Source organism: Anastrepha obliqua, chromosome 2, assembly GCF_027943255.1.
Source record: "Anastrepha obliqua isolate idAnaObli1 chromosome 2, idAnaObli1_1.0, whole genome shotgun sequence".
Lineage (NCBI taxonomy): Eukaryota > Metazoa > Arthropoda > Insecta > Diptera > Tephritidae > Anastrepha > Anastrepha obliqua.
The window spans coordinates 85,607,622-85,631,613 of NC_072893.1; the positions used below are offsets into that span (position 1 = coordinate 85,607,622).

Consider the following 23,992-nt stretch of genomic DNA (forward strand, 5'->3'; position numbering starts at 1 on the left):
TCTCCCTGAACATCAATACACTTATGAATTCCATCCTTGAAATGTGAATCGGAAAGGGAAAAAGGAAAAAATACACTTCCACAGTTCCATGACCTCATCATTTGATGGCAAACGCTTTCCACGCATGAATTGTTTAAGTCTGGAAATAATTAGATGGAAGTCTGGTGAATACGGTGGATGCTCCAACAATCTCAACTTTAACTCATGGATTTTAGCCATTGTAAAAATGATCTGGTGACACGGTCCATTGTCCTGATGAAAAGAAATTTGTTTCTTTTGCAAACTGCGTCTGTTTTCACGATTTTTTTCCTTCAGTTGGTCTAAAAGGTTACAGTAATATTAAAACTTTTTTATTTTACCAGTTTGCATTTAATCCACAAACAAAATTCCTTTCGCATCCCAAAAAACAGAAAACTGATGCTAACAACTTCTTGGCTGATTTCTGAACACGAACTCTTTCCGGAGCCGAAGAGCCAGGTTCACACAATCCTCTAGCCTCCTATTTTGGTTTCGGATTATAGTGATAGACCCAAGTCTCATCCGTATTGATGGATTGATGCACAAATTCCACTTTAACCTTTCAAAAACGCTCTGCAAGTTGCTGAGAAAGCCGCATTCGAATGTGTGTTTATTTCCATTGTTAGCGAATGCGGCACCCATTGTGCACACAGCTGTCTGAAACCCAATAATTTTTTTTTTTAGTCAAAATATTTCTCTCTTTCAGTAATTTGACGATTTTCCAATTCGATTTCCTGTGATTTTTCTACGATTTCTGGTGTTGTTGCTGCTTTTGGACGACCTTGACGTGGATCGTTTTCAAGGTTTTTAGCACCACGTTTACATTCAGCAACGCATCTTTCTACTGTATTAATTGATAGCTAGAAGTTCTTATACACTTTCAACATTCTTTCATAAATTTCCGTTGCTTTTAAGCCTTGCAAAAATAAAAATTCAATCACTGCACGATACTTGATTTTTTCCCGTGTAGAAAACATTGTGACACGTCGGCACTATATGGCATGTACTCAAAGAATGAATTAACAGATTTAAATGAAACCTCTCATACGTTCATATGAAGAGTGTACCAACATAACAAAAAAAAAAAAAAATGGAGTAGAAATACCGGGGAAGTGATGATATTTTCCTTGCAGGTCTTGACGAGTAAAAGAAGTATCTAAATATGAAATTTGCTAAACAGCCTCAACATCTTGATGTACGGTTAATTATTTAGCTTTGGCGATGCTTTGACGCACTATTTCATAAAGAAGCTATACTGCGAATAGTTACAAAATATTTCGAACTAACGAGCAATTTCTAGTGAGTTTGTGTTAAACAAATTAGTATTGTGAAACTTTACCTCAATATTATGGAAATAAATAAACTGTTTTTTTTTGTAATTAACCATGTTTTGTGCCTTTTTGCGCTTAAGCCTTCTTCTCCATTTATTTGTGTCAGCAAGAAGCGAGGTCTCGGTGCTTATGTGTTTATTCAGTTTCTCTCTTTGACTATCTTCTTTATTGCGTCGGGAGCTAAATGAAGAGCAAGTTGATGTTCGAGATCAGAGCTACGGATATACTAAGGACATCTTAGCACTTTATTCTGAAACCTTTGAATTAGTTGAATATTGTTTTGGCTCGAGCAACCGCATATCTGAGAGGCGCAAGTCCACACAGGTTTTAATATTTGCTTATACAGAAAAATCTTGTTTCGGGTAATGGTAGTGATTACTTACGCATATTTTTAAATTCAAGCTCTTTCTTCTTTTTTTGTTTCTTTATGCGTTTGCTCCATCTGGGCTTAGCATTCAATGTCATGCCTAAGTACTTTGCTGTATTTGTGTAGGGAATTTGTGTCGCATTTATGCATATTTTGTTGTATGTGAAGTGTACATGCACAGAATTTGCTTCATTAAGTCGAATACATCATTTCTTTGTCCAATCGTAAATGTTGTTTATGATGATTTGCAATTGCGAGGTCGATTCGTTACAGTCTTGCTTATTGAAAGTACTGCTGCAACATCCGCAAATGTGCTGTCATGCAGTTTTGATTGCATGGCAGGTCAGATGTAAACATCAAATATGGACAGGGCCAATCACACTTCCTTGAAGAAGCTACCTCGTTATGAGTAAGATCGTTTAGTTCTGAATTATTTATACCGGATTCTACATATATGGACCGTCCCATTCTTATTGGGTCAAACATTTTTCTCAATTTTTTTTTTCTCCATGTTGGCAATCTGTGCACAGTCAGCATACTTAAGAGTCCGCACCTCACATCCATACATTAAAATTGGTCGAATAAGGGTTTTGTGCATAGTTAACTTTGTAGTTTTAGTCCGGAGCGGAGATTTGAACAGATCCTAAACCTATTGCCGTAATAATACTCTATCTAATGTTAAGCACATGCAAGACCCAAAGTCTCTCCTAACAAACTACAACCAAAAAATGATGACAACTATAACCCGATTCCTGAAAGCATCCAATCTTTATTTTAAAATATAAAGCAATCGCATTATTATTATTATTTCGATTATTATTTTCAAATACCTATGTACACATTACAAAAATTCAACTGAAAGCTTTCTCACTTTCATATTTAAAGTAAAATAATATAAATTGATTATTAGCCAGAGAACCTTTGATGATACTTGTATGTCTAAAGAGTTGAATGTTGACAGATCAACCGTCGGTAAACGTTTGCATGCGATGGGAATGATCCAAAAAGCAGGAAACTGGATGCCACATCAATTGAAGAGAGTGAACCAGGTCCATGGACAGCGAAAAAAAATATTCATGCTTCAAAGGTTATGTTGTGCATCTGATGGGATCAGAAGGGTGTTAGCTATTATGAACTCCTTAAACCATCTGAAACCATCACTGGCGATCATTACCGACCGCAGCTAAAGCGCTTGAATCGAGCTCTTAAAGAAAAGCGGCCGGAATGGGACGGTAGACATGGCAAACTGATTTTGCTGCATGACAACGTCAGGCTACACGTTGATAAATCGGTCCAGAAATATTTAGAGGAACTGATTTGGGAAATCTTGGCCCACCCGCTGTATTCCGCAGACATTGCACCTTCGGATTACCATCTGTTCAGATCAAAGCAGTCAGCTTTTATTGGAGAGTGGTTCACTTCTTTCGAGAGCATCGCAAACTGGCTCAATGAATGGATCAAATCAAAAGAGCTCGAATTTTTCATGAGAGGAATCCGTATGCTGCCTGAAAAATGGAGTAAAGTTGTAGCTTCCGCGATGTTCCATTGTTCTCTAGATAGTGAACGCTAGTTTGTAAGTGAACGCTTTAAAAAAGTAAACAAATAACTTATAAATTGAAGGTAAAGGATCACCCGAGAGGTCAACTATTGGTCATTTATAAAGAATGTGTTCTGAATTTTCATTGTCCATTTCACAGAATCGGCGGATGATGGTCTCAGAGAGACCAATTTTGTTTAAGTGATATCTCAGAAATTCCTCTGTCTGGTCGCTTGTCGCTGACCAATAGATTTTCGCCAGTGTTCAAAGAACTTCTTCGCTTCCCACCTCCTGAGAATTTTGTTGATGTGGCCCTTTGTAAGTCCACAGAAAGGTTCAGGACAAATTAGGGGCATGTTTACCCCTTTTTTTGCTAGTTGGTCCGATATTTCGTTTCCCTCGTGTCCTTCGTGTCCAGGAACCCTTTCCAATAATATTGTGTTGAAGTTCCCCAGCATATTAAGAAGATTAAGGCAGTAATGTATCATTTTTGACATGATTGTAGTTGATAGAAGGGCCTCCAAAGCCTAAGCAACCTAAGCGTTTAACATGTTCAAATCTGGGGGAAAACTTGTACAAAATATTTTTTTCCTGCCCAGTAGTGTTATTAAGATAAAAAAAGAGAAGCGACTCAGGCAATTGAATTCACGCTTTTTCACTAACCTGGTAGAGGTAAAGGGCATACAAGTATCGGCCCTTCCCAATTCCCTACAGTATCTTGTCTTGTAATAATAGGCTTGCGCATGCATTTTGGGAACGAATTTAGTCCACGATTCTGCTCCAATTTCTGTTTCTGCAGATACATGTCTATGCTGGCCCTGAATTAGTTTGCCTACATATTTAAGCAGCTTTCGAAGATGGTTTCATATGAGCAGACGTATGTTATAAATTCATTCGGATATTTGAAATTTTTTTTTTGGTGGGTGAGGTAGGGTTCAAAATCCCTACAGCGACCGTCGCCTACTGCGTCGAGTGGTGTGGCCACTAAAATAACACTTCCTCTCCTGGGGGACGCCCTTGCCGGAACTACTTTCGAGAGGACCAAGAACCGCATCCATAAAGGACCAAATCTGTTCACCCACAACTGGATCCACCATATTTGTAGCCAGCTGTCATGCTATAGGCTCGCCTTCTTGTGTCTTTTTCTCTGCGCCTTCGCTTTGTTGCACTGTGTCGAGGTCTATCTTTTTTTCGTAGTACGTTCTCGATGTATAGGGGTTTTTTTAAGAGGTGTTGTATTGATATTCAAAGAAAAATGCTATTTTTTAATATAAATGATCGGATGTTTATTCCATTATAAAGAGGAAGGTATGCCGTTAATAGTGGAAAATAACATCAGGCAAATGACCACCACGACCACGCTTACAGGATAATATCCTTTTCATGAAATTTTCCATAACCGAATTGCAAAGTGGCTGCCCTATGTCCTCGATAGCCTCACGAATTCCATCTCTGAGGTCTTGAATAGACCCTGGGCTGTTAGCGTAGACCTTCTCTTTCACGTGGCCCCAAAGAAAAAAGTCACAAGGTGTTAAATCACAAGATCTCGGTGACCAATTGTGATCACCTTTTCGAGAGATAACACGATTCGGAAACTTTTCCCGTAAAATATCAATGGCTTCGTTCCTTGTGTGGCGCGTAGCGCCGTCTTGTTGAAAATAATGTCTGTCACAACTAAAAAGCGTGTGTTCAGCGTCATCACTCGACGTTTCGCACGATATTCACTTGGAAGCGCTTATCTTTTCCATGCGGAATAGTTATCTCCGGAAGTATCTGTGGCCCGAGAGGAACTGAATTAAGAAGCAGTTAACTTCCCCGAAGTTCCTTTGGACCCATTTGCCAATTGATAGAATAAGTTTCGCCGTCCATCTGCCACTCAGTTCAGTATTCCATCAGCTTTGCCACCGCAACATAGTTTGGCATCACCGTTCCGCGACGCTAGTGATGACATGTTTCTTTTGGGAGTCCCATGCATCCGGGACGGGTATCTCCCTTCTCACAAAGACTGCAGCGTCAGAGACAGTGCGGTAGATTGAGGAAACTCTGAATGCCTAAAGGATATTTGATATTGATGGCAAATAAGTCACCGCTACTACTTATGTGTGATGCACAAACACACTAGAAGTGGCCGATTTCAATAAATAAAATAAATTGAAGCTTCATGTCAATTTATTGATAGGGTGATAGTCAAGGCCAGTCAATATTGGCTGGTCGATAGTCAAGATATCACAAAGGAGTATGAAGGCCGTAAGAACAGGTGCGAACACAAAAACTTTTTTCAAGTACCTCTGCAAATACCGAAGAGAATGTGTCACTAGAAATCCTATCTAACGACCTTTTCGGGTTAGTGTTTTCGTTTACCCTTTTGATAATTTATTCGTCGCCAGCTTTCTGCGTTGGTCTCTATGGCTCTATCAAACATTAAAAAGCTATTTCAATAATATTGTAATATTATTTATGTAGAGAAATGGCCGTAGATCTAAATTTATGTAAGATTAGTCGCGAAATCCCCAACTGCTAGAATTTATTTTATTTACACCACCCTGTTACACTACACATGGCGACTGGTTTGTGTACCAGCTAACTTAGCAAAACCTTTCCAAATCAAAGTGAATGGAATTATGCCAGAAATCATGCTTTACTGACTTTTTTGTTCGCATTGTTGTTATTTTAAAAGAATAATTTTGCAATTAATTATGCTTATAAATAATTAGTAGATTATAATATAAATATGTAAAAACAGCATTCACATTAATTACTTTCAAAATATAATCAAACAACAAATGAAAACACCATTCCTATAATTTTCATTAAATTAGAATTTATAGGGATGATTTGTGGATGTACGTTGCGATTAAATACGCTTAAGGGGGTAGTATGGTTAATTCGGTGTAAAACAAGCATATTTTTCGAAATTTTTTTTGTCGACACAGTTGATTTATTCAAAATTTTAAAATTACTTCATTATAAAGTCATATTTAAAGAATATTGTGTGAAATTTTCATTGATTTTTATGAAGAAATGAGTTGAATGAGTTGATGATTTTTTTTTTTTTTTTTTTTTAATTTTTTAAAGCGCTTTGAAGTCAAAACACCGATTTTTCATAAAAAAAACTTGAAAACTTTGTTGTTTTAAAATATGACAAAATTAAAAAAAAAAAAAACTCGACGTCATTACCTCGTGAATAAAGTAAAGAAACAAAAAAACCAAATTTGAAAAGAATCGGTGCAGTAGATATGAATCTACAGTGGACACCGACCGTAAAAAAGGCAAGTGTGAGAAAAACGCGTTTAAAGATTTGTGAAGCGTGAAATCCGGTTGGAGAGGTAGATACTTAATCCTTTGTGTCTTTGTCAATTTTACTCTAATGCACTTCAAACTTTCACACAATAATCTTAAGATGTTATAGAATAATTCAAAAAAAAAAAAAAAAAATGAAAAAAAAAAATACCGTACTACCCCCTTAACGGGGGGAAAATAGGCTTGGTAGCCTCTTTGTAAAGGGTGATCAATTTAGAGTATCAAATTGATTGGGAATCTTTATTATTTTTGGGGAGAATCATTCATGACATTTATTTTTTAAACATAATCTCTTTCAAATGTTGGGCGCAATTGCGTTGTGATTCGGCCATCCGTAAACAGCAATTTTGAATGATTCGCTGGATGACTTCGGTCGCTATCTCGTGAATAACTTTAGTAATGGCTTTCATTACCAGATTCGATTGGTTTATCCACAAAACATTTAGAGTTACTTACCCTCTCAAATAAAAGCGCAAAGGTGTGATACCACACGATCTTGGTGGTCAATCCACTGATCCGAGACGAGAGATAAATTGCTTACCGAAACGATGACGCCGTAAATTCATTGTTTCACGGGTTGCATGGCAAGTAGCACCGTCTTGGTTGAACCACGTGCTTCAATTTCCGGCAACAGAAGGTCATTAGCAATTCACTGTTGCATTGGCGCCAGTCTCTTCTTTGAAGAAATATGAGCCGATTATTCCTCTAGCCAATAGGTCGCACCAAACAGGTATTTTCAATGAATGTAATGGCTATTTTTGAATGACTTCGGGTTGTTCTTCAGCCCAAATATGGAAATTACACTTATTGATGTGAGCCATTAAGCCAAAAATAAGACTCATCGTTGTACACCATAAATTGGTCTGAGCGTCGATGTTCGTAATACAATTGTACGGTTTGTAAATGTTGTTGAGGCGTAAGTCTTTCCATGATGAGATATCAATGAATACTGAAAAAAAATTTTATGTATTTAATTTGACAGTAGTCACATGTGATCTGTCAAAAAACCCTATTGGAAAAAGTACCTCCCATCTGATCACCCTTTATATGCATACAAGGTAGTGCGTTGCCAGCTTATTTTTTAGGGTTCGTTGGTTGTGTTGGAAGCAGTTGAACCGAACTATATCTCCGTAATAATAAGCAGGCTGCAACGGCCGATCTGCACTGCAATGACAGGGGTGCTCATATCATGTCTGGTAGAGAACGTAGCTCTGATAGGCTTATTTCTCCGATAGGCTTATTTATTAAAGAAAATGCTTTCAGGCTGCTTAGAGACTAAAAGAATGTTGAAAACAGTAGGCGTATGGGCATGAATGTCTTCGAGATACTCATCAACGTCTCGGATACTCGAAGTAAATCGGATACTAATTATGACTTTGTTTGCCACTAAAGAGGAGTGCAAAGAGATACTACTTATGGGTCTTTTCGGAGCATCTGTCTTCTCGGACTGTTACAAAATTAACTACAGGGTGCGGGTAGGAATCTATTTAGCAGACATTCGTAACCTAGGCAATTACTAGGTCCAGTTAGTGTCTGTAGTCAGAATTTTTTCCTATCTGGGAGGGTTGTCAAATAGTTCAATCCACTAGTTTTGCCATAATTATTGGGTAGTTAGTGGTTTTTGACCGTGAGAAGCAGTGCAGGGACTACGTCATGGACTTATAACAAAGGCACAGAGCTACTGTGGTTTAGAACTGGGACACCGTAATATTTATAATAACGAAATGATACTACCTTGACATATCGGAGGCAGAACAAATTATTATACCTCTATGTCTTATCAGATGTATATTCTCTTAATACTGGATAATACAATTCTGTGAGCTTTGCAGAATGGATATAGCCACAATAACCTATGTTTTCATAGGGCATTTGGCTGTAATAACTGAGAGCATATCCTCTGCAGCTGCTCACGGTAGTGTTGGACTAAATTGAAGTACTGGGTTGGAGAATAAGTTCATAGCGTTTTTATATTTGCTTTTATTTTACAACGAAATGTTTGCGGTTTGGCAAAGGGTAAGTATTCATTCGATAGAACTCTTTCTGCTCTCCAATGAATTGTATTTTTGAGTTATTTAATTTTTTTATTAGTTTTGAGGCTTAGAAATGGAATACCCAGGTGGCAAAAATCAACATTTTCGACACCTGCTCTTCTTTGATTTTTATCGAGCTCAAAAAGCTGCCGAAACAGTTCGGGACATTTGCGACGTATATTAGAAAGGTGTGATAGGCGAGTTTACAGCACGGAAATGGTTTGCAAAGTTCAAAAATGGCGACTTTGACCCGCAGTGGAAGCCTTCTGAATTCGATGAAGGACGTCTCAAATCACTTTACAAATTTAATGTAACACCGAAACATGGGTGTTAAATGTATGGTATTTCAGTCATCTTTAATACAGAAACGATGAGCAGAGTTGCTAAATAATTATTGAAACAAAAAAGTGGTAGGAACCTCACGTAAAAATATTTGTTAAAATTAATAAAATACAACAATATGGGTATCAAATTAATGGCACTTCAGTCAGCTTTAATGCAAAAATCACGAACACTGTTGTTAAATAATTATTAAAACAAAAATTTGGTGGCAACCTTACGCTAAAATATTTCTTAAACTTAATAAAATGAAACAATATGCGAATCAAATAAATGGTATTTCAGTTAGCTTTAATATGTTGTCAAATAATTACTAAAAAATGTGGTGGCAACCTTACGCTAAATATTTCTTCAAATTAATAAAATATAACAATATGCGTATCAAATGAATGGTATTAAAAGCAGTTTTAAACCAAAAGTGATGAAGAGAGTTGTCAAAGAATTAATAAAGTAAAATAAGGTGGCAACTTCGCGCAAAAATTTTTCTTAAAATTTATAAAATAACATAATATGGGTGTGAAATGTTTGGTATTTCCGTCAAATACTTAATAAAATTAAATGTGGTGGCAACCTTACTCAAGTACATTACATATTGACAACACCGGCAATTCACCCAGCTGAGTGTCTATCTCTGTATTATTTGAATTTGTTTTCATTTTTATACGAGTATGCTTTGCTGAAGCATTTTTTACTGATAAGCAGCAGGTGCGTAGCTAGCCCTCTAATATGAACAGCTGGCTTTCGTTGCGATCAGTTGAACATAGACGTTTGCAGTGACAAGATCTATTTTCGTGTACCAATCATTGTGATCGCGTTCGTGTTCGAGATTTTAAATACATAGCATTTGTTGTTGGTATGTGATGTGTACATTTAGTAAATACCTACATACGTACATTCATGTCTACATCCATTAATTAATAAAATAAATTGGCTGCATAAATGGCGCTCCAGCAATAAATTTTCAAATAGATACTTGTTTTTGTACTCTGACGCGCGTGGCAAATATTTGTTCTATTTGTGCATGTACATATGTATACGAAAATATACTTGTATGTATGTGTTGTGTGCACATTAACTAGGTTCAATATAACTTTATGTGTATTCAAATAATAAATGAAAAATAGTTCTATTTGAAGAGCGTACTTAAGAAAATTAACTTATCACAATAGCTTGTACTGTGAGTACTTAATATTATAATATTTATAAGAGAAGATGTTGATATTGGAAATGATATTATAATTAGATGTAAATAAATATTTATATGAGAGCTTTAGTCATCTTCAAACTTCTTTAATCATCTTGAAAGCAATTGAGACTTTGAATGCTGCGATAAACATCAAGGAGAATAAGCATTTCATTCCGATTTATATGCTACTGTTGGATGTTGCATAGATGTGAATATATGCACAAGAGTGTCATAATCCGAAAAACGAAAATGTTGAGAAAAACGGCAATTTACTATGCTTCCCTAAATAAGGGTGAATCCACACTTCATCTAGTGAGACATTGTTAATAGATATAACCATGATTTTTTTAGAAAGCAATAAAGAGAGCTTGTGATCAAACTTATCTAAAAAAATTTTCTTTTGGATTATGACACCTTTGAAGCAAATGAGCGAAGTGTTAAGTATTATATATAGCCTTTAACGAGCATTACCAAATTTAACGTTTTATCATTCGATTGTTTTTGCATAAAATTTGCCAACTGCAGCTAGCTAAATATGCATAATCCACAAGTCTGAAAAGAATAATAAAACAGAAATAACTGAGTACGCTGCGTGCCAAGGAATTTATAAATCTATAGTTATAAGCAATAGAGCTAACGCATAAATTAAATATATTTTTATCAAAAACTTGCTAGCAAACATTTCTAGGGATGTATGCGGGTGTTCCACGTAAATATAGGGACTTCTTCGTAGAATACGATACATTTATAACTTATTTCATAATTCAATATTCAAACGTACTGCACATAAATATATAGTTTGTTAATACAGGGTGGCTGATGAATTTTGCTACATTAAGAAACTCAAATAACTTTTTTTTTAGTGTATGGAATTCATTTATTTTTTTTTCAAGTTGAAGGTCATTAAATTTTATTAAATGTAGCTTAACTAATTATTATAGTTTTAAAAATAATTGAATTTAAATGCCCCCCATGCTCGTTAACACAAGTGCGGCATCTTAGTAAAAAGTTGTTCATTGCTGCTTTGAGAGTTGCGACAGGAATAGCCGCAATTGTTGCCCGAATGGATTGTTTTAGTTCATCCAAATTTGTTGGCTTTGTTTTATAAACTTCTTGTTTACATAAACCCCACAAGAAAAAGTCAGGTGCAGTAAGGTCAGGCGACCTGGGGGGCCAACGAAATTCGGAGTTTCTTGAAATCAGTTTATTGGGAAATTTTCGTCGCAACTCTGTCATAACAGTCTGATCTATGTGAGACGTTGCCCCATCTTGTTAAAACCACACAGAGTTGAAAGGAATTCTCTTTCGGCGTAGTTCTGGATAGAAAAATTCTTTCAGCATTTTCAAATAACGGTCTCCAGTAACCGTAACGGCGTGACCATTTTCTTCAAAAAAAATAAGGCCCGACAATACAGCGTGAAGAAACCGCACACCACACTGTCACGCGAAGAGGATGCAATTCCGTCTCGTGGAGTATCTGTGGGTTAGAAGTACTCCATATTCGACAATTTTGTTTGTTCACATTGCCGTTTAAATCGAAATGGGCCTCATCAGACATGAAAAGGCAGTTTAACATGTTTTGGTCTTCTTCCACCATTTGCAGGATCTTCTGGCAAAATTCCAAGCGAATCGGCAAGTCTGCTGCATTCAGTTTGTTAACCATTTGAATTTTGTAGGGAAATAAGTCTAAATCTTTGTGCATTATTGTTTGCAAAGACTGTCGGCTGACACCAAGTTGAGCAGATAAGCTTCTTGTTGAAACCCTTGGATTGCTTTGTATAGCTGCAGCTACAGCAGCGATCGTTTCCTCCGTCCGAACTGGTGGGTTTCGATGATAAGGCCTTCTTGCGACTGTTCCTTGCTCAGCAAAATTATTCACCAGTCTCATTATGGTCCATCTGCTCGGGGGATCGCCGCCAAACATCCGCCTGTACTCTCTCTGTACCAAAACTACGGACTATCCAAATTCTTGTTTGCGTGTCCCAGTTATCCATTTTAATAAATTTTAAAGATTAATCTGCAAATTAAAACAAAAATGGAACAGATAACTTAAAAAGAAAAAAAGTTATTCAATTTTTTTTTGGTAGCGGCTTTCATCAGCCACCCTGTATATCTATAAGTACATATACCTACATATAAACATATACGTATACGGATTTTATTGTTCTTAGCTTATCCGTTTTTATTGCAAAAAATAATAAAACCATTTAATTTCCGAAGACAATATAATCTTAAAAAAACAACAAATGCATTAGGCTCTGTGAAAAATTATATCATTTACTAACCTAAATTTGCGGCTTCGTTTGACTGACAACACTCCGTACCACGGATGATAAAGTACATTTGTTGGCCGTAATTTACAGAACACAAAGATGTGGCCAATGTCAACCCGTTAATCGGCTCTCTGCGAATTTGAAGCAATCAGCTGATTTGCTGCCTAAAGGTCTGATTATGCAAACTTCGCAGAACTTTAGAAAACTTAAGGCTGATTCCCCTTCGCAAACAAAATATACAAAAATCGGTGTTTCTTAAAAAATAATCATATTATACTTGCAATTTTCTTATATTAATTAATATAATAAAATAAATAAATAAATAATTGGAGCGTGCACTTCTGCTAGGTGTTTGGCCGAGTGTGCTGAGGAGTTTTTTCACGGAAGAAACACATTCGGAGAGGCGACCGCCATTAGAAAAAACTTTTTGATTTTGCTGTTTCATGTACGGATACTCGAACCTACGCACCCCCAAATGGTAGTCACACACCAACTTATTCGGCTATGGCGGCCGCCGTAATGATTCATAATTGCATGCAAATCTATAAAAATATTGCCAATGGTATCACCGCATTCGAAATGTCACTTAACAAAACTTTCAGCAAAATCTAAATTCTATAGACCGTTAATTTTTCGTAAGTTGTGCTAATTTCCGTGCAATCAGACATATGCAAAATGCATTCAACGGATTTTTATCTGACAGTTAAAATTTATGCGAAGTTGTACGAAGCAACCGTAATCAGGCCTTAACAGGGGTTATGACAGCGGTTTGTTTACGACATATACAGGTGGTAAAATCTCATATTGTATTGGTGATATACAAAAAAATCAACACACTTAATACGATGCAGAGGTGTGGCCAACGTCAGACAGTTATCCGGCTCTCACAGATTTTGAGGGAATCAACTGATTGGATGGCATAAGCGGGGTTGTGGCGGTGGTTTGTTTACGATGCTAATCAAAATAGCCTTCGCTCGTGTTACTTCGTTGCTATCTGAACAACACCTGATTGGGCGAGGGTGTGAATACGTGTGAAATGAGCGGACATAATTCTGCTGCCGAGTCCTCTTTTACGTAACAGCCAGAGGTATTCTCACAATTTTGTTTCGGATGGCTATACCTTGTATTCTGCCATCATTGCCTAAAACCAAGGCGTATCCATACTAGGTGATACCACTAAAATAGCAAATTTTTTTCTTCTTGCGATTCGGTGGTTTCAATGACAAAGTGATTTGAAAATGTTATTGCTTCGCTTGTTTGTTTGCAAACCAACAAATTACACAAGCAAAATACGTGCAAATTATTCAACTTGAATAAAACGAAAAACTCAACTGCTGAAGACACAAGTAAAAGGAAACAAAATGGAACAATTTGAGTAAATGCAAAATATAACCGATTCCGGGTGTACTTTTTGCAGGTCTTATGCTAAAGAGTGCAGCAAATTTAAAGCATACACAAAATAAATAAAAAATTTAAAATATCTTTGAATTGAAAATATTCCTTTGTTAGTTTGCGTACACAAAAGGTTGCGCACAATTCATCACCATAGGGAATTTTTTACAAATGGTGTCGTAAATATTTTTTTTAATTTAATGAAAAAGTTATTCAAAAACAAAGTTGGATATAATGAATGATTAATTTTGGGCCACATTGGATATGTACTCGTACATACTATATGTTTCTGTATGATGATATGATATAGGATGTAATATAGCACCATATTCCCAGTTACATATAGACATATGTAAATAAAGAAATCATTAAACAAATAGTCAAGATATGAATAGATTAGTCTCTGTGGAATTGTTTGTAACATAAAAATCTGGAGGGTTCAGAGACTATAAAAAACCTAATTTTAAGTTGCATTCAACCATAACTATATCCTACACTACATAATTTGTCGGTTAAATTTTTCCCGTAGCACCGCAAAAACGCATAAAAAAGCATCTAAAAAAACCAAAACATCTCTCCAACGATGCTCATCTATTAAAAAGCTAAACGAACGAAAAACTGGGGTCTCTTGAATTCAAAACTCTATGTGACGGCCGCCGTAGCCGAATGGGTTTTTGCGTCGGTCCATTCCGGATTTAGAGAGATAACACTGGTTAGAATCTCGGTGAAACACCAAAATTAAGAAAAAGTTTTTTCTAATAGAGGTCGCCCCTCGCAGGCAATGGCAAACCTCCGAGTGTATTTCTGCCATGAAAAAGCTCCTTATAAAAAATATTTGCCGTTCGCAGTCGGGTTGAAACTGTAGGTCCCTCCATTTGAGGAACAACATCAAGGCGCACACCACAAATAGGAGGAGGAGCTCGGCCAAACACCCAAAAAGGGAGTACGCGCCAATTATATATATATGTAACAATCAAAGCAATAAGTGACATAAAAATGTTCACCTACCGACTTTCCCGTCAAAATGGCTGCTTGAATGTTATCTGCAAATTTTGAACGATCGACCGAATTCCATTGCACAAATTCGCTGATCTTAAGTTTCCCAACATCATCATTGGTGACACTATCTTCAGAAATAATGGGCAAATAGTTTGAATATAAGCGGAATAAATAAATTTTAAGTCCAATCGGGAGTGCAATTCAAAAGCACGATTATTTCTGGGTGTTTTACGTTTGTGTTTCGTCTTTAAACTCATATTAAACACACATTTTGAATTGCAATTAATTTTCTGTTTATTGATGTGTGCAGTACAATTTATAAATGTTGCCCGCGTGCTCGCTTACAGATGTCGATTTTTTTGGTGAAATTTTCGATTATGTTTAGACATAGCTTGGGCTCTACATCTAGCATCTCATCTAACATCTGTCAAAAAATGTGCTATCGTAATATGACAGCTGTCAAAATAAAATAGTGCTAAAAAAGAAGCTTGAACTTGAAAGACCCTGTATGTATTGAGACTAATAAACAAGCACACAAATTTTAATCATATTTTTACCCATTTCAAAATTAAATATGTGCCAGATAAAATGTTTTTTAAATGGGGGAGGGTGCCGGTTCTCCTGTCAGAGGTTAATCATCCCCTTTAACAAATGTGGCGCAATTAATCTACGATGTAATTCAGAGAAGAGCATCTAATTACATACCTAGGAAATATTTAACTTTTTATTTGAAAACTTTATTTCGGGTTTATTGTATTTTAAAAACTTATACATCCGGCCAGTGGTGCGTATATAATAACCGGCTTTATCATTTTGTTATAAGTCAGTCTCGAACTAATATACGATACTCCACACCTCACTAAGAAGACTTTGTCATACATAGAAAGCCCCGGTAGGTTTATTAGTAATCGTTGTGCAGTATGAACTCCAGTTTTGTCTCTTATCCAGAGTTACCCTTAAATATTTCACCTATTCACAGAACTCTATTTCAGTCTTCCCGAGGTGGCTTTGACCAGCTGAGCCTGAAATACAAATATGAATACTAATGCGTAAAAGTAAAATGTGACATAGAGTACCTTAGACGTTGCTTAAAAATTACCTGCAGCTCAACAAGATCTTAATTTCATTAGCTTGCTTTTACTTTATGGAACTCGTTGATTCCGCCTAAAATATCATTATTTTCTGGTTACTCGAGTACTTGAGTTGACAACACAGATCCCATCTCCAACATAGGTACTACATTTTTTTCTATTCAAATTCTGAATTAATTCAAGTATCAATTCCAGCCAGCTTTTTTTCAGCAATCGTGGAGCATATTTAAAGCCAGAGCATCACGTTTTTCCTTTTTAGAGATATATGACACTAGATTGTAACCTTTTTAAAACCTAAAAGGGCATATATAATATGAACTGCTCAACCCTTGAATGTGTCATTAAAGAGCGTGTGAAGGAAGTACTGCAGTTAAACTACTGATGTTGGCAATCTTTTAAATATTTATAGTATGCTAAATGCAGTTAAAAGAGACTAAGTTATAAATTGTCCGCTTGAACTTTGATAATTTACCGAGTATGCAAGAGATATTGAGTAATTTTACCATTCCCATTATGATTTTGACCAACAGGCGGTAAAGTAATTAAAAATAATAAATACTTAGCCCCTAACACTTGACAGTTGTTGCACATTGAATTTATTGGTGCCATTTCCATAATCTCTAAGAGATAGCGAAAAATTCGGCACAAAATAACTAAATAAGTAGCTACGCTTTATCAACCGAGCGGATATGTTTATTAAGTATGATTGTAAGTTGATAAGGCACAAACATAAATATGTATAGGTGTATGTAGTATTTGTGTCACAAATTGTGTTGCGTACGTAACAGGCTTGTACGTAATAATAATAAATACGTACGCGCCGGCGATGAAAATGTTTTGACCCGCCTCTTCCTAACTTTAGCTAAGAATGGACGGAAACTTATTTCCATACTCAATATATATATATTTATATATATTTATTGCTATGGAAGACCGACAAGTGCTCTATATCCTTTGTGCTATTTACCTCCTCTTATTTACCTTTACTTACCTGTTTACTTACAAAAAACTAGTGAGATACTTACGCTTTGTATTTGTAATTTGTGGTTTAATTCTCAGGGATATCATTAATATATAATTTGTGAAAAGGGATTTATACTAGCAATATACCATTGCGAAGCCAGCTCCTTCAGAATTCTCTTACATTGAATAATTGTCTTCGAGATGGTGTAACAGTAGGCACTACGAGCTGGAAGCGGGCAGCCTGCTCAGCCGAAACTCGCTAAAATGAGGACGAAATATTATGTTTAATTCGGCATAATTTGAATGAATCCCACTACCTATCATAACGAGTAGCTGTGTATGCTAAATTTATTTTATTTTAATCCAATTGCCTTCCCATTTGGTTCTCTCTGCGATTGCTTTGGAAAATTCGTTCTCAAAAGAGATGGAAGTTTCCCGGAATGGCATCTAGGATTTTTATCTCTTATGACGCAGACTTTATAACAAAGCACAGATTTGCGGTTGAATTTTTATTCGTCCAAAAGTACTATACCACTGCAGGTGGTAGCAAGTAACATTACGAGGTAGACATACGAGTATATCTAAATTAAGCACTTTGAAATTATAATTTCAAAATTTGTATTTATTAACTGAAAACATATAGTTTCTTCATAATTTTCCATTTCATGATCAAAGATCTCTTAATTCGATTTCTGGTGTGTGGCTTGACAGACTTTTTTTCTTTTCTAGATGTACTATACTCACTTGCTTTTCTGAAGGTTTATATTTTCTACCATTGTGAAAAGATTTCATCTCTTATAAAAGCGATCCTTAGTTATATTTTTCTTATCATTGGATGCTTAAAGACTTCGCTTTACTACAGAAGGCGAGCGTTGAACTTCAAGTATCAAATATTCCAACATGAAAGCTCTGCACCGCTTCTATCAGAATTCGCAAATATAGATATGTTAGCCTTCGTTTGTTTCATAATTATTTTTTTATCGTCCCGCCAGCCCATATGCAGTAGATAAGTATTCATGCAGAAATCGTGGCCTTGAAAACCATTTTCCTGGGTAGCTTTTAAGCGATTTCGTGCCAAGTGATCCAAGATTTTGAACATAATGGTTTATTGAAATTTGGTTTATTGATGCTTTGAATTGTATTGGGCTGAACGGATGTGCTTTTCTTCTGGCCGCATCCGGCGAGATATTGCATTCTTTTTCGCGCATATCATCATCTTCGTAAAGAAAGTGTGTTGGAGTATCCGGGGACTGGTCGCAGAAGCTACAGTAGTCAGTGGACCATATTCCAATCCTGGCCAGATGGCTAAGCAATCTGCAGGCACCTGTGAGTATTCTTAGTATGTCTTCAGGGAGGGTTATGAGTTGCCTGAACCTCTTTTAATTAAACTCCTACAAAAAATCCTTCTCCGCGTTTAGCCAGCTCACGTTTCTTAGCCTTAGCTCTTCCTTCTAAGCGTTTTCTTGATGGTGTGTAGTCCCATAGAAGGGAAGAACTCAGCCACTATTAAAACGAGGGCACAGCCTCTTTAGCCAATGCATTCTCTCCTTCGTTTCCTGTTATTTATATCTCTGTGCTGGTAAATTCAATTTCTCGGTGCACTCAAGGACTAATGAGGGCTTAACCTCACAGGATGACAACGCCTTGAATACCGTCTGACTGTCGCTCAGAATGGCGATTCGCGCATTTTAGAAGTTTCTGTCTAAGTTGATCATTGGCACATACCGATTTGTTTTGGGGCATATATTACAGCGCGTATGTGTCCTGGTATATTCGATACCTCTGTATACCAGTGTAGGGTACACTTTTAGAGTTTCCCTTCAAAAGAAGGTGTATTCCAGCTTACTTTACTATCCAGCTTGATCCTGAACTTCTCAAATTTAATAAACTTAGTGTTATCATAATTGCATAGCTGGGCAAGTGGGAGCTGCACGCTCACGGACTCCTTGTTCTTGGATGAGATTATTTTCCTTTCTTAAGTTTAGTAAGAAGTAAACTGAAAAAAATCTGCACTAAAATTTAATAATTTCGAAATTCAGTCTACGCTGAAAATTTTGGTATGGAGTTTTTTAAATGAAATATCTTCGGTTTTTTTAACATTTTTATGATTACTGATAGGATAAAGTAAAATTTAAAAAGAAAAAAAGGTCGTTTTGGCATTTAGAAAAAAAAATCATTTTCACCACTTACAGCATCGTTCACAACAAAACTTTTTTTAAACCCGAAGTGAAATCTTGACTTACCTAAATTTAACCTTTTTTTATTTTACTTTCAAAGCGAAGAAATGGCACCACCAACATTACTTAGCAAGGAGATACCCGATATCGAGGTTGGTATTACATAATAAGCCCATTGCATATGTATTTGGATTCTATGCTGATATTCTCTTCCTCAACAACTCCTTTAGAGCCTAATGCTTTTGAATCCACGAGTCAAGACAATGTGTTCGGCGGTACCAACTGCTGAAACGAAGGCTAATAAAAAGCATTGGAAACGTAACAACGATCGCAATCCAACGGTAAGTGTATTTCGAAATGTTTTCCGCATTTATGGCTTGGGTGTTGATTTTAATACCTTTTCTCCCACTCTCTTAGGGCTGCTCAAAGCTACTCAATAACTTCGATGATGTGAAACACACCACACTTTCGGAGCGTGGTGCGCTCAAAGAGGCAGCACGTTGCTTGAAATGCGCCGATGCACCTTGTCAGAAATCATGTCCCACTCAACTGGACATCAAGAGCTTCATTACTAGCATAGCCAATAAAAATTACTATGGCGCTGCAAAGGCTATTTTCTCTGACAATCCACTTGGCTTGACCTGTGGCATGGTATGTCCAACAAGTGATCTATGCGTTGGTGGTTGCAATTTGCAGGCGTCCGAGGAAGGGCCTATCAACATTGGTGGTTTGCAGCAATTTGCAACCGAAATGTTCAAGGAGATGGGTGTTCGTCAATTAGTGCCGCCCAATGTGAAACCATTGCCGCAACCAAAAAAGAAAATCGCATTATTGGGTGGTGGTCCCGCCTCACTTTCTTGTGCCACCTTCCTGGGACGTTTGGGCTATAAGGATATTACCATTTATGAGAAACGTTCTTATTTAGGCGGTTTGAGTTCATCCGAGATTCCACAATATCGTTTGCCTGTCGACGTTGTTAATTTCGAAATTCAATTAGTTAAGGATTTGGGTGTGAAATTTGAGTTGAATCGCAGTCTGTCCACCAAGGATTTGACCGTTAATGTGAGTTTGGTCGAATATATATAATATGAGTATAATTTATAAAATGTGCATTTTGATTTCAGCACCTGCTCTCATCTGGACATGACGCCATATTCCTGGGCATCGGTTTACCAGAACCAAACGTGGATCCGATCTTCCGTGACTTAGACGAATCAATGGGATTTTATACATCGAAAAACTTCTTGCCGAGCGTATCAGCTGGTTCGAAACCTGGTTTGTGCGCATGTAAGTCTAGCCAAGCCTTACCGCAGCTAAAAGGTAATGTAATCGTCTTGGGCGCTGGTGATACCGCCTTCGATTGCGCCACTTCTGCTTGGCGTTGTGGTGCCAAGCGCGTCTTTGTCACCTTCCGTCGTGGCACAACCGGCATGCGCGCCGTACCCGAAGAGGTGGAATTGGCGCGCGAAGAATGGTGCGAATTTCTACCTTTTCTAGCGCCCAGCAAAGTAATCGTTAAGGATAAAAAGGTGAGTGTGAACGATTCTACCAAATAACATCAGTCAAGAATAGTTTTTTTTTTACCCTTAGATATGTGCAATGCAGTTCTTCCGCACAGAAATTGATGACGATGGCAAACTATTTGTAGACAAAGAGCAACCTACAACACTGAAAGCAAATTATATTATATCGGCCTTTGGCTCCATTTTGAATGACGCAGAAATCATAGACGCCATTAAACCAGTCGAATTGGATCATTGGAATCTACCCAAGGTGGATCCAAAAACTCTACAAACCAGCATACCACAAGTCTTCTGTGGTGGTGACTTAGGTGGTCAAGCTAATACAACAGTTGAATCAGTCAACGATGGTAAAATTGCCGCTTGGAGTATTCACTGCCAATTGCAAGGCCTGCCGCTAGAGACGCCAGCTGAGTTGCCATTATTCTTTACCGACATAGACAATGTTGACCTCTCAGTTAATTTAGACTATGAGCTCACCAACAAAGAAACTGGTAAGAAAGAAAAGCATACACTTAAATTCCCCAACCCATTCGGTTTGGCATCCGCTCCACCTACAACCAGTTCAGCTATGTGCCGACGTGCTTTCGAGCAGGGATGGGGCTTTGTAGTCACAAAAACATTTGGGCTTGATAAGGATCTGGTCACCAATGTATCGCCACGTATTGTACGTGGCACTACTTCAGGCTATAACTATGGACCACAGCAAGGCGCTTTTCTTAATATTGAATTAATTTCGGAAAAACGTGCCGAGTACTGGTACCGTTCGATACGTGAACTCAAGAGGGACTTCCCCAAACAGATTGTCATTGCGAGTATAATGTGCGCAGCTATCGAGGAAGACTGGAAAGAAATGGCTGCCAAGGCTGAGGAATGTGGCTCCGATGCGCTCGAATTGAATCTGTCTTGCCCACATGGCATGGGTGAGTCTGGTATGGGCTTGGCATGTGGTCAGATACCAGACCTGGTAGAGCAAATTTCAAGATGGGTCAGTGAAACTGTAACCATACCAGTCTTTATTAAATTGACGCCGAACATCACGGATATCGTGAACATAGCCGCGGCGGCGCAGCGTGGCGGTGCCGCAGGTGTATCAGCCATCAACACTGTACAAGGATTGATGAGTTTGAAAGCTGACGCAACGCCATGGCCAGCGATTGGCGTAGAAAAACGTACTACTTATGGTGGCGTATCGGGAAATGCGACACGTCCCATGGCGTTGAAGGCAATTTCTTCAATCGCTAACAAATTACCTGGATTTCCTATACTCGGTATTGGTGGTGTTGATTCAGGAGAAGTCGCATTGCAGTTCCTGCAGGCTGGTGCCTCAGTGGTGCAGGTTTGCTCAGCAGTGCAAAATCAGGACTTTACATTGATCGAAGACTATACGACAAGTTTGAAAACTTTGCTATATCTGAAGGCTAATCCACCGCCACACAGTGCCGAATTGTGGGACGGACAATCACCACCAACACCAAAACACCAGAAGGGTAAACCAGTGGCTCACTTGACTGATGAGAATAACAAGGTAAAGGGGTATATGTTGAGTTGTACTACTAAATGTCTTACTGGATATTGAGTTATATATGTTGATTGATTCAATTTAATTTTACAGACCTTAGGCTTCTTTGGACCTTACAAGAAACAGCGTGAGGAAAAACTGTATGAAGAAAGAGTCCGGAATGGACCCTTATGGAATGCTAAGTCCGAATCTGCTGTGACACGTGTGAACGACATAACAAAACCAGCACTCAGAGTGAACGACGTAATAGGTGTCGCTTTGGATCGCATTGGTGCTTACAAAAAATTGGACAACAAACAACAAAAAGTGGCGCTAATTGATGATGTAAGGTTTATAAATATCTCTCGTAGTAGGCTTTAATTAAAAATTCCTATAACTCCTTTTTGTTATCTGTAGGATATGTGCATAAATTGCGGCAAGTGTTACATGACATGCAATGACTCCGGCTACCAGGCCATACAATTCGATGCCGAGACGCATATACCACATGTCACCGATGACTGCACTGGTTGCACGCTATGTGTGTCCGTTTGCCCGATTATCGACTGTATTACGTAAGATCAATTTAATAAGCAATCACAGAACTATTTGTAAAGTATTCACAATTTTGCAGTATGGTGCCAAAGCAGATTCCGCATATCATCAAGCGAGGTTGGGGTGAGAATACGCCTGTTTATACGCATGCGCTTAGTCCGATGCAGTAAAAATTGGATCAGCGCTAACTGTAAAGCACACAATGAAGTTTGAATATCATTGCCCCATTTATGTGTAAACCCATATCGTTCAGGGCTTATTTAATGTTACATATCTAATGTTATATATTCCTTTTTATTAGTAAAACTATTTAACTCTTTGGATGAGGTTTGAATAGCCAATAAGGGCAACTCACAATTAAATGCAAATTACCTGAAATTTGTATATTATTTTGCCATAAGAATAAATAATTAAACTTTTTTGTACTGAAGTAAATTTGTACGTTTTAAATATACCAATTTGATCAAAAAGTTTCCGGAATCACCGCCAGGTGTTGCTTTCAACCAACTGAATTGAGTTCTGGTTTTTTTTTTGTTTTGTTTTTTAGGTTGCCCCATCTGTGATTAAAATTATATCGCCAGTGCTTGATATATTTATGATAAAAGTTGCGCCGTCTCGAGTAAATCTACCTCTGCACGTGATTTCGAATTTTTCAGTTAGAATTTAAATTAGCAACAACGAGTTTATATTAAGTTTTGCGTTAAAAATGGATTCAACGGTGCGAAAACCATGGAAATGTTCGGAAACTGTTTCGGTAATGATATTCTAAAGAAAACAACGCTTCAGACTAGATCGTGTGAATCCATCGAGAATGATGAACATTGGACATACCGTTGACATCGAAAATGAGAGCTGCGGTAAGGGATAAAAATCGATTTTTGTTTTTGCATGTTATTGTAGTAAAACATTTCAAAAATACCGTGTTAAATTTTTAAGTCAATCCGAGCAAAACTTTTTAAGTTATAGAGCATAAAGCCGAGCCGCCTCAAACATCTGCCGAGACGCAGCAGTTGCGCGCGTAGTCCGTTACAAACTTTAAACGCGGTTTTCTCGAACCTTTTTTTTAAAGTGCGTAGTCATTGGCATTTGAAAACTACTTAACCGATCCTTTTGAAATTTTGCACACATATTTTACATATAAAAAACCTCCCTCCAACGTTTTTTTTTCGCCATTTTTTTTTATATTAAGGTGGTTTTACACCTACAAAATGGCGGCATTTTTTCGTCAAAAATCACTTTTTACTTCAAACGACTACCAAATGGCTGAAAATAAAAATAAATCGTTAAAATAAACGTTGGGGGGAAGTTTAACTCATACTTTAACTAAATTATTCGATTTTTTTGATTTAAGATGATTCTACGCTGAGATATGCTGACTACTGCAAAATGTATTTTTGAAAAGACGTGTAC

General features: G+C 37.3%; 1 protein-coding gene across 1 annotated transcript; it reads left to right on the plus strand.

The window, feature by feature from the left end:
- The first annotated feature begins 9,659 nt into the window (after positions 1 to 9,659).
- On the plus strand, positions 9,660 to 23,017 carry LOC129238464 (dihydropyrimidine dehydrogenase [NADP(+)]). The gene is made up of 9 exons (XM_054873490.1): positions 9,660 to 9,778; positions 19,112 to 19,158; positions 19,237 to 19,347; positions 19,424 to 20,068; positions 20,131 to 20,535; positions 20,597 to 22,054; positions 22,142 to 22,372; positions 22,445 to 22,602; positions 22,662 to 23,017. The coding sequence occupies exons 2-9, from the start codon at positions 19,114 to 19,116 to the stop codon at positions 22,750 to 22,752; spliced, it is 3,144 nt and encodes a 1,047-aa protein (XP_054729465.1). The 5' UTR covers positions 9,660 to 9,778; positions 19,112 to 19,113; the 3' UTR covers positions 22,753 to 23,017.
- Positions 23,018 to 23,992: the final 975 nt, after the last annotated feature.

Excerpts from the sequence above, each read along its gene's own strand:
- LOC129238464 (XM_054873490.1), top strand. The coding sequence starts at position 19,114 with ATGGCACCACCAACATTACTTAGCAAGGAGATACCCGATATCGAG. Across the intron at positions 19,159-19,236 it reads AGGAGATACCCGATATCGAG|AGCCTAATGCTTTTGAATCC; the intron begins GTTGGTATTACA and ends CAACTCCTTTAG. Across the intron at positions 22,603-22,661 it reads CCGATTATCGACTGTATTAC|TATGGTGCCAAAGCAGATTC; the intron begins GTAAGATCAATT and ends ACAATTTTGCAG.